At 43.5% G+C, this 11,861-nt stretch overlaps 1 protein-coding gene across 1 annotated transcript; it reads left to right on the top strand.

Moving 5' to 3' along the window:
• Nucleotides 1-3,433: 3,433 nt before the first annotated feature.
• On the top strand, nt 3,434-11,381 carry LOC310799917 (C-C chemokine receptor type 5-like). The gene is made up of 2 exons (XM_083662526.1): nt 3,434-3,551; nt 10,293-11,381. Exons 1-2 carry the CDS (start codon nt 3,514-3,516, stop codon nt 11,374-11,376), a joined length of 1,122 nt encoding a protein of 373 aa, XP_083518652.1. The 5' UTR covers nt 3,434-3,513; the 3' UTR covers nt 11,377-11,381.
• The last annotated feature ends 480 nt before the right edge of the window (nt 11,382-11,861 follow it).

Here is an 11,861-nt window from a genome sequence, read left to right as displayed (position 1 = left end):
TCATGAATTTGTCGTTCTGATGCAATTTTAGCATATGGGTTTTTAGAAAGACATGGTGCAAAGTAAAAGGAAAATAATAATAACGGAAAAAAAAAAAATTACCATAGTTTTATGGGGCCCTTGGTAGGTCGGGGCCTAAGGCAACCGCCTTACTTGCCTAATGGTACGGTCCACCTCTGAGTGTTGTGGAGCCAATTAGCACCATAGATATATATAAAGGCTAGGTGGCTTAAGGCGGAGTCACCAGCGTCGTTGAACGGCCGCCATCTTGCTACAGTATGCTTTCTGGTACGTTCTATGGTAGCTGTTGGAGGGTGAGTGACCTGCACAGACAAAAATACTCATAACTCGCTGAAATCTTGACAGATTTACAAACGGTTTGGTTTATTACAAGCATATTCCGTTCCCGAGATACGGCCAAAAAAAAAAAAAAAAAACACTAAAAACACTATTTTTTTGATGGGCTCCAAATTACACCAAAATTAAACCGAAGCATCTATGCCATGAGAGGGATTCAGGCACAAAGTTTCATGCAGTTTCATCCATTTTCCTAGGAGTTATGTTGCCGACAACAGATAATACTAACCCAACAACAGATGCTCATAACTCCTATGAAAATGGATGAAACTGCATGAAACTAGGTGCGTGAATTCATATCATGATGATGATGCTTCGGTTTAAGTTTGGTGTAATTTGGAGCCAAAAATAATAATAAAATGTTAGCGTTTTTTTAACCCATAGATATATAAAGCTGTGGCACCCTGTGGCAAGATGGCCGCCATGCGACGACGTCGCTCTCCATTGGCCGGCAGCGTGGGTAAGCTATCTAGCCTTTATATATATATCTATGATTAGCACCCCAATGATTGTCTAACCTCCATCAGTTGTGTGAACAGGGTGTGGCCTATAGCCTATATAACATCCCAGTACCTCTGTTGTCATTCATACTTTTGTTGATCTTGAAGAAGGCCGGAGGGCCGAAACATCATACAATAAAAAATAGATGCATATGGAGCCAGAGTGTGCAACGCTTCTTTCCACTCCAGATGGTCCAAAACTCAGCTGCTCGCCTGCTCACTCACACCCGGTCCCGCGATCACATCACCCCTGTCCTCCACTCTCTCCACTGGCTCCCCGTTAAGCAACGCATCGACTTTTTAACATTCCCTCCTCAGATCAGGGAACATGAAATATATGCTGGAAAAAAAGACCCCCTGTCTTTCTTCTCCTCAGTTGCTCCCTCTCTCTCTCTCTCTCTCTCTCTCCCAACTTTCATCTCTAATTTTCTCTTACCACTTCAAATTACTCCTCCTCACCTTCAAAGCCCTCCACAGCCTAGCCCCCCCCCTACCTGACTGACCTCCTCATCCCCCATCGCCCCTCCCGTACACTCCGATCCTCTTCTACTGCCACCCTCACCGTCCCCCCATCCAGACTCAAAACCTTTGGTGACCGTGCTTTCTCCCGCGCCGCGCCCCGACTTTGGAACTCCCTCCCCCAGACTGTCCAAAACTCTCCCTCACTCCCCACTTTCAAAACCCGACTTAAAACCTATCTGTTCTCCCAAGCTTACAACCTCCCCTACCCCTGACCACCTCCTCCAAACCATCACCCTCCGCCCCCCCATCCCCCCCCTCCTCCTCCCTCCTGTTATCTTCCCCCCCTCTGCTTCTCCATACTACCTTGCCCTGAACCACCACTGTCATTTGTATCTGTTACCTGTATCTGTTGTCTGTTTCTGTTCCCTGTTGCTTGTTTCTTGTTCTCTGTTAAGCGTCTTTGGGTCTGGAAAAGGCGCTATATAAAATAAATGAATTATTATTATTATTATATAGAGTTTGTAATAAGACATCCGGCAGAGACATCCGGCAGCGACTGAGACAGTCGCTCCAATGGGAGAGCAGAGTAGAGCAGGGGAGGGTTTATCCCAGTTATGGAGACTGATAGAGAAAATGTACATCACATTAGCCTTTATTTGGACAATCACTAGTTATTAATATATTCATATACATTTCCATTTTAGTTAGTTGTGACACAGACATACTTCATATTTAGATGACCCTGTGTATCCATCCGTGAATATACAAGAGTGCATCTCTTGACCAAGATCTATGTTCAATACATCATATCAGACGACTTCTTCTGACTCCTGGCTCCATCATTTCATTTCAACTGGTTTCCTTCAAGTGGTTCACTGTCTGTCTGTCTGTCTGTGTATGTACACAGGTTATCCAAATACGATGTCTGTCTGTGTATGTACACAGGTCATCTAAATATAAAGTATGTCTGTGTATGTACACAGGTCATCTAAATATGAAGTATGTCTGTGTCGTATTAACCTCATGTAGAGATTGTCATGGGGAACTCCGTTGGCATCTAGTTGTGAAGGGTTTGCGATAGAGAGGAGCTGCAAATGTAAGGTACAAGTTATCTAAATACGTCTGTCTGTCTGTGTATGTACACAGGTCATCTAAATATAAAGTATGTCTGTGTCGTATTAACCTCATGTAGAGATTGTCATGGGGAACTCCGTTGGCATCTAGTTGTGAAGGGTTTGCGATAGAGAGGAGCTGCAAATGTAAGGTACAAGTTATCTAAATACGTCTGTCTGTCTGTGTATGTACACAGGTCATCTAAATATGAAGTATGTCTGTGTCATAACTAACTAAAATGGAAATGTATATGAATATATTAATAACTAGTGATTGTCCAAATAAAGGCTAATGTGATGTAAATTTTCTCTATCAGAGACGATTAAAAAAAAACACGATTTCAGACGGCAGCCCGTCTTTATTGTCACACGAACACACTACAACACATGCATGCGGCCACTACACACACTCATGCTGCCGGTGAAATATGTCCTCTGCATTTGACCCATCCAGGCTTGTCCTTTCCTCCAGGGGGCAGGCCAGGAGCAGTGGTCGCTATTTCTTTCCAGCGCCCGGGGACCTTCTTTGGACCATCATTGGACCAACTTCAGATGTTGTCGTCACTGGTCGGATGACGATCTTCTGCATGTTTTTAGTGGGGGGTTATGTGCGGAGGAACCCCCTGGGGGGTACGGGGAGAACATGCAAACTCCACACAGAAAGGCCCTTTCGACGAGATAGCCCACCTGGGCAGTAGGCACTGAAGATATGGGGGGGTCACAACTCCAGCGCCCGCAGCGTCCCAGGCGAGAATCGAACTCAGGACCTTCGAGCTGTGAGGCGACAGCGCTTACCACTGCACCACCGTACCCCCTGCGGCGCCAGACTCCACTCACGGTAGGGAGGGGAGGCTGGCCAGCGAGACTGGAGAGGCTGGCTGGGTGGGGGTGTGTGTGGTGGTGGGACAAGTATAGACTCTCAGAGGAAGTAAGAGCAACAGAGGGAGGAGGTATCTGACGTTATATGTACACTGTAGCATATTACGCAAGCCTTGAGTAATAGTAGCTAGACGGCACATTCCAAATGGATATACAGTAGAGGGTTTGATTTGGTCTTGTTTCTCAATATATTGTGATCCAAGATGAACACCAGCAGTTATCTGGTTAACAGCACTGAGAGGTGAGACTTTCACTTTTGCCTGTTAATAATAAGTATAGCTTCCATAATATGTCCTACCACTGTTATGCAGATGATACGCAGCTTTATTTGTCGGTTAAGCCAAATGACCAGAGCAACCTATATATCCTCCAGGATTGCTTGGCTGCCATAAAAAATTGGATGTCGCTCAATTTCCTCCAACTAAATGCAGATAAAACTGAGATTTTGATTTTTGCTCCTGATCACTCTGCCACTGACAGATAATTCATTTTAAAATACTTTTAATTACTTTTAAAGCTTTGTGAGGCCTAGCCCCTCGCTATATCTCTGAACTCCTGAAGCCATAGAATTCAGCAAGGCCACTCAGGTCATCGGAGCAAGGACTGTTACTTGTCCCCCGAACCAGACTCAGAACGAAAGGCGAGCGGGCTTTTTCGTCCATAGCGCCAACACTGTGGAATCGCCTCCCCCTAGATTGGCAGATTCAGTGGCCACTTTTAAATCGCTTCTTAAAACCTATTTACTTAAACAAGCTTTTTATTAATTTGATCCAACTTAGTTCTTTTTATTTGTTGCCTGATTGGTTTTAATTTTTGATGTTTTATGTGCTGTTCCTGCACATGCTATGGTTGTGTTTTTACCTGTTGCCATTTGTGCCGGTTGACGTTTTAGCCTGCTTTTGTGTACCTGCTGGCTAAATTTTGAACTAACCTGCTATAAACCTGTTTTTATTTCCTGTATGTAAAGTACTTTGTGATCTATGGATTTGAAAAGTGCTATATAAATAAAGTATTACTTACTTACTTACTTACTTACTTACTTACTTACTACTTACTTTTGTTGAAGAGATGCCAGTAGGTTGTAAGTGTACAACTCACCAAGTCTATGCATAATTATACATGTGCTGTATTTACAGAGGTGGAAAGAGTACTGACAGATCCTACTCAAGTACGAGTATTATTACTTTAGTGAAAATTAACTCAAGTACAATTTGGTATAATGATAACCCTGCCGATCTTATAGCTATAGTTATCACTCTGTAGCTACACAAACCTACTCACATAGTCAAGTAATAATGTGGGTCAAGGTCAACCTCACTAATTGCAACAAAACCAAACGCAATGGATTTTGTGTTCTAAATGAGAGAAAAAATGAATCATATGAGGGGAAAGTTTTGAAAATCAATCCTGCCAAAACAGACATTAAAGGTCCCAATTTGTGCAGCTGTAACCTCTTAAAAACGTGTGTCTCTGGTCCATAAAACATGATTCTGGATTAATTTGTCGAAAATATAGCAACCCCGTTTGTTGTGACGGAGTTGTCCCTTCCTCCTCTCGTTGCATCCCAAGAATGGTCTGTTTCTATAATATATTCAGAACTAACAGTTCCCATTGGCCGCTGAGGGAGAGCCCGCCCCAGGCTCCCAGCGGCCAATCAGATTAGCGTCTGTGGACCAGCACGCTAGGATGTGTCCACAACTACGCTAAAGAGGACATCTCAAAATGCCTAGACTTACCGAATGCACCTCCGCAGTTGCTGGATCACGTACAGTTGGCGTCGCTCCAGCTAGAAGTGTTAATTTTGTGGCTATAGACAAAATGGTGCAGGTAGCTTGTGTGAGAGAGACCCGCGCAGTATGCTTGAGGAAGCGACTGACGTCACATTCTCCCGTCTGGGGGAACAGAGCGTTAGGGGGCGTGGCTTGAAGGAGACTGCAGGGGGAAGCTGGATAGGGACAAATCCAACTGTGGCAGTTCTGAGCTTGTGACCACTCATTACAGGGAGGGATGACAGCAGTATATATGCATTTACAAGTAAAAACAGCTTTTGCACGGAATGGGACCTTTAACAATTTATTAATGCTCTTTGTGACCCTTATCGTAAAGTTGAAAACATGTATCGGTAACACTTTATAAAAACTGCACACTATTAAGCATTAGTTAAGTATTAGTAAATACGTAATTCACAATTTATAAAGCATTGTTCACTAAGCATTAGTAAATAAATCATAAACAGTTATAAATGTTTTATTAATAATCTAATGTATAATGTATTTGACAATTGTATTTAATAAAATGTATAAATGCTTTGTAATGCATAGATAGTCCTCACTTTAGACTAACAACTACTAACTACCTTAATTACACGGGGTGTGTCTAGGGGACTGGCCACCCCTGGCCAATCAGATTTCAAGGGTGGCCAGCCCCCTAGACATTCCCAATGTGATTAAGGTAATTCGTCTGTTAGTTAAGTATTTTGTGTTACATCATCTACAGTGAGAACTATCTAAGGCATTTATAAATTAGATTAAATACAATCGTTAATTGCATTATAAATTTGCGTTTTAATCAACAATAAAACATTTATAACAGTGTTTATGAATTGCTCACTAATGCTTAGTAATGTATGAACAATGCTTTATAAATGATGAATTAGTAATTAATTATTTACTAATTTTTAACTAATGCTTAATAGTGTGCAGTTAGACACATGTATCCGTTAAGTAACGTTTAACAAAAGCACAAGAGTGCTGAATAAGTATTACTTAAACATAATTAATAATTTATTAAAACCTCTTGCATTGCACCGTAACACGGGTGTTACGTTTTTGATTTTTTTGCTGTTCATCTGTCATTAACGTGATGAATTAGGTGGTTAATTCTGAACAATGCTGTTCATGCTACATATCAAATTAATTGTCTGAATCTTGCGCATCGAACCATGTCTTCCTTTTTCGGATCAGATCAACACAGCGGAAGTTATAGCCGTCTTTGTACAAAGACAAAGACAACATTTCAGATTATTTTGCTTTTTCAAATGGCTTTTTGCAAATCCGCCTAGGTACCTCCCTTCAAAAACCACTGCCAAATACTCATGTTTTGGTATTTTTTCATCTTCTTTGAGTTGGGATGTGGTAAGGCTATGGCCCCTATCTTTGCATCGGCGTAGTTTCTAGGCCGAGCGCCTGGCGCAGTGGGCGTGGACCAGCGCACTTGATATCTTGGTGTTGGCGCTACACGCAGCCTAAAGCATTACAACCACGCCTTTTAAGCGTAAAATTATGCACCGTCATGCTCATTGGATAAGTGCAATAAACGAATCGCACGCTTGCCTTTTAAGCTCCAATTCCAGTGGTCCAGCAAAACCAGACAAAAGCCAAGCGCTCTGCCCCCCCCCCTCCCTTCATCCAGTCTGTCTGTCTCCATATATAGGCTATTATTCCATATTATTATGCTTCTCAAACCAATCTAACTGCAGTTTAAATACTGCAAGCATGTAAATACCCTACACTATAGCAAGATCAAAGTTAAAAGAATGTTCTAAATGCATCAGCTAGAAAAATATAGCCTATTAGATTGGTGAAAGTTTGTCCAGAAAGATATAATTTTCTCTCGCCTGCTGCAGGAAGGATGATGCACATAAATATACCCTACATTATGTAAAGTCATTGCATAAATGTGTTTTTATTGTAAAACTAAATGTGAAGTAGGGCCAAGTTATTGGAGCAGACATCACAGTATAGCAGATGACAGTAGAAGCGCGTTCCGCTGTCACTTATCTAAATCACGTTAAATTGACAAGAGATATATATAGGACCAGGAGGACATATATGTTTCACATAGGGTGGTGTTTTCATTTCGATGTTTTATTTGGTCCAATATTGAAATGCTCTACAATTGCAGGTTGTGTTACCATTACACATTATTTAGATCCTCTCTTAATATAGGTTTTCGGCTCATTTGGTTGCTATTTAGTAGCGAAATGGAGAAGCACAATGCATGCTGGGACATTCACATTGCAGTGAACTTACAACTTATTTTTTCTATGGGACGTGTTGTGTCTGTCTGAGCGAGGGAGTCAGAGAGAGAGAGTCGTATTGTGCCTGTCAGACTGATATGAGCAAGAGAGAGGGAGTGACACAGAGAAGGGTGACAGAGGAGAGCCAGAGGAGTGCTCCGCGCAACCGGCGCACTGAATAGGCCTGGTTTTCAAAAGCGCAAAGCGCTAAATTTACGCCAGGTGGGAAGATATCATTACGCCGATATTTAACGCCGAAACGCCCATTCTCGCCCATTCAGGGAGTGCGCCACGCCCATTCGGCCTAAAGCGCATTTGGCAGCGTAAAGCCATATTGATATCTTCCCGAGGCAGGCGCAAGGCACGTTTTTTAGTGCCGAAGGCCCGTTTTAGCGCCGAAGGCCTGTGGGAGAATAGGGGCCTATGTCTCCATTGGGTTTCTAGCCATAAATACAACAACACAGGTAACTGTTTACACTCTAAAAGTGTTTTTTATTCTAGGCGAGAATCAACCACTGTGTTTGAGCTGGTGTTACTCAGGGTCAGTAACACATAGAGTCATTCTGACACTTGGAACAGAAACTTTCAAGTCTTCCCTTTCAGAAAAGGTCAGGCAGTTGTCTGTAACCCTAGCGGTTCAGCCACAGTAAGCATTTTACTTTGGGTATGTCGTTTTCACCATTCTCTTCAGAAATAGGTGGCTTTAGAAGAGGTATGCTATTTGTGACTCTTATGGTAAAGTTGTAAACATGTGAGCGGCGTCAACAGACTGAGAACTGAGTCTACTGTATCACAATCAGATGCCATGGAGATCAGCCGTGTCAAATGAAACGGAGATATCTGAAGTAACATGAAGATTGGGATCATTACAGTTTGATCCTCTACACCAGTCTAATCTAATTGGCCAGTCTTGAATGTGGGCCACCAGTTTGGGCGACCCTAAATGCAGAAGTGATTCTGGAACTCGTTAGCGACAAGCCCCCAGGAATAGCGCTGGGCTGTGAAGCCATTTTAACATGATGGCGAAGCTCTGTATTGCAAGTCACGTGACGCCATGCAGCCCAGAAAGGAAAATTCCCATCCACTTGCATGGGGACCCCGGCAGCTGTTAAACCCAGGGGGATTTTTTCCGGGTGTCACTCAAAGTATAAAAAGACTTGTAATTATCAACTAATTTTTTATGGGGCATTTTTTCTTCAGAAGCCACTAAGAGCCGTATACGGGTGTATTTTCTTCTTGTAATACAATCCATGGGTGGGAGGGGTGGGAGACGTCATGGAACACGTCATGGCACACATGCACACTTCGCCTTGGGCCGCATGGTCAGGAGGTAATCAGGAAGTAAAACCAGGAAGAAAAACGCCCCATGATGGCTTCATGCGTCAGTGAACAACCTCCGTCCGAATGCATGGGTGGGCGTGGCACGTCCCCTATCCCGTTCTTTTAATACATCCATGGTTAGCGAGCAGTCCCAACGCTACTGTGCTGTTTTCATAGTGCGGTGTGCAAAACAAAAATCTGAATTGACTCATTACATTTAAAAGTACTCAAGTAGAATATCTAAATTACTCAAGCAAGAGTAAAAAGTATAGCATTATAACAATACTTTAAAAGTACAAATCCTCAAAAAAGGACTGAGTACTTGGGGAGTACAGTAGGCTACTTGTACAGTATCTGAGTATTTTTCCACCTCTGATTTTTGTAATATGAGACAACTATGAGTAATGTAACTCACAGGAGACAGACTCAACTTTTGAAAAATCACTTTTTTAAACTAGCTAATCAATACAGAACAGAATCCCTCTGACCACACCCCCCACCCCCCCTTCTGGTTTAAGTGCACAATACATTATTTAGTCAATTTGATATTGCACTTCCATCAATGTTTAATCTGCATGTATCACATGGATATAATTCCATAACAACTACTTTAACTCTGCTGGGCTCTAGTATATGGCATAATTTTCAGCACTCAGTTCACCTTCATACAAATGTGTGTGAGCTTAATAAGAAGAAAACACACAGACACTTTAAGCTGTATCAGAATTAAAAATGAATTTGAAACTAGACTAAACATGCTATCCAGCGGGTGTGGAGCAGTGATACACACTGGTTCCTTTTTTTCATTTCCTTTCCAGTTGTTGGGTTTATTTCTCCCTGATCCGTACTGTACCATGTAAATGCCTGAGCCGTATACTGGACCATGTAAATGCTTGGAAATGAATTGAAACAAACTGATATAATGAATGCTGTAAGTAACTGTGCAGCTTTAACACTTACAAAATTATCTTTGTGAATGCTTTATGTGACAGTATGACAGGAATAGAATCCCGCAGGGGTAACATATTTTTGTAGTCAGAATGCGGAAGTCCCGGATTTCCTGGATCTTACGGTGAAAAGTCAATATGGTTTTAGAATGTGGATTTCACTTAAATGCATCAAATAAGGTCTGTGGTAATAACAGAAATTTATGGGAGTGGTCATTTGGGTTCAGCAGGATAATCTTTACGAAACTCAACCACTTTTATGCTTTTTGAAGTGTTTTCTAAAAAACGCGCTAAAAAAACGCATTTACATTTCAAAAGTCATCAAAGTGATTCGATTCATTTGTGAAGTTTATCCTGCTGAACCCAAATTACCGCTCCCATAAACTTTTGTTTGCCACATACATTTTATGCATTTAAGTGAAATCCCCATTCTAAAACCCCATTGACTTTTTCCCGTAAGATCCAGGAAGTCCGGGACTTCCGCCTTGCATGCTACTTCTGGACTCATTATGTGGTGCTTGCTCTATGTACGAGTATGAAAATAAATTAATGGAGAAAGAATGTGGATGGAGAATCTGGTATTTCTAGCTATAGTCATACTTTTCTTAACCTAAAGAAAATGTATCTGAAATACTGGAAACTTCCCTAATCATTCATTTGTCTTTCCTGTTGGCTCACTCCTCAATTTCTCTCTCAGCTCTACAGAGGAACCTTTCAGCGAGAGCACCACTGGAGACTACTACGACTACAGTGACTACCCTGATGGTGGCCTGTGTGTGTACGATAGCCATGCAGCCCACATTCTCCCCATCCTCTACTCCATCTTCTTCATCGTGGGCCTCCTGGGCAACGCTCTGGTCCTCTGGGTCATCGCTTGCGGGGCGCGCCTCCGCAGCATGACCGACATCTGTCTCCTCAACCTGGCCCTCGCCGACCTCCTCCTGTTGTGTTCCCTGCCCTTCCTCGCCCACCAAGCCCGCGACCAGTGGATCTTCGGGGATGGCATGTGCAAGGTGGTCCTGGGTGCCTACTATATCGGCTTTTACGGCGGGATCTTCTTCATCACCCTTATGAGCATTGACAGGTACCTGGCTATAGTTCATGCGGTGTCCGCTCTGCGGGCACGGACGCGCTCTTTTGGGATTCTCGCAGCTGTTGTTACCTGGTTGGCTGGATTTGCCGCTTCTTTTCCTGACGTGAGCTTTCTTGAAGTACAGGGGTCTCGAAAGAAATTCTGCGCTCCTGTCAAAGAACCCGGCGAGCACTTCTGGAGCATCTTCAGCCTTTTCAAAATGAACATACTCGGCCTGTTGATCCCAATGACCATCATGATGTTTTGCTACGCCCGCATCATTCGGACACTGATGTGCAGTCGTCAGTCATCCAAGAAACATGCCATCCGTTTGGTTCTCATAGTGGTGGCCGTGTTCTTCTGCTGCTGGGTGCCCTACAACATTGCATCATTCTTCAAAGCCTTGGAGCTGATGCAGGTTTATACGGCATGCGACACCAGCAAGGCCATCAGGCGGTCGATGGAGGCCACCGAGATCATCGCCTACTCTCACAGCTGCCTCAACCCCTTCTTGTACGTGTTCATCGGGGAGAAGTTCAGGAAGCACCTCGTGAGGCTGATGAGCAGGTCTCCATGGAGGCTGTGCCAGATTATGGGGACCTTCATCCCGCAGGACAGAATCAATGGCTCGGTCTACTCCCGAACCACCAGCGTGGATGAGAGGTCCACTGCTGGCCGCAGTTTCTCATCTCGCAGCTCAGTTTCATAAGCCGTTTTCCCACATGCGTACCGGAAAATTACCTGTAAGTCAATATCGGACATTTCCCTTCACACTTCTGCTCGCGCATATGGGAATCTAGCAGCGAAATTGCCTGTATGTTGGGGGGCGGGGCGGCACTGCAGAGCGGGTGGGGAGTGACGTGTCGGCAAAACTCTTGATGGTGAAATAAGTTTGCTTGTTTATCCGTTCACCTGCGTCGCGTTGAAGCACTTTTTACAGACTGGCTTCGTTTGATGTGTCCGGGCTTGCCTTCGCTGTCGGCAACGTAAGCAAAATACTTCCACATTTCGCTTCGTGCATTTGCTTCGTCTGTGTCCCTGTCGGGCTGTGACTGAAGGAGGAGGACTGACTGTGGCCAGAGAGCGAGCAGGCAGCAGAGAGGAGAGATCACAAGATCATTTCGCCAGTTTGCTTTAATGTGCGCGAATGATTAGATTATGCCCGCTGGAACATTAAGCAACGTGTGTACACCT

This window comes from Poromitra crassiceps (assembly GCF_964638095.1).
Source record: "Poromitra crassiceps genome assembly, chromosome: 29".
Taxonomy (NCBI): Eukaryota; Metazoa; Chordata; class Actinopteri; order Beryciformes; family Melamphaidae; genus Poromitra; species Poromitra crassiceps.
Note: the sequence above shows the minus strand (reverse complement) of the source record. Positions and strands in the feature narration are given on the sequence as shown.

Excerpts from the sequence above, each read along its gene's own strand:
- LOC310799917 (XM_083662526.1), top strand. The coding sequence starts at position 3,514 with ATGAACACCAGCAGTTATCTGGTTAACAGCACTGAGAG. Across the intron at positions 3,552-10,292 it reads CTGGTTAACAGCACTGAGAG|CTCTACAGAGGAACCTTTCA; the intron begins GTGAGACTTTCA and ends TTTCTCTCTCAG.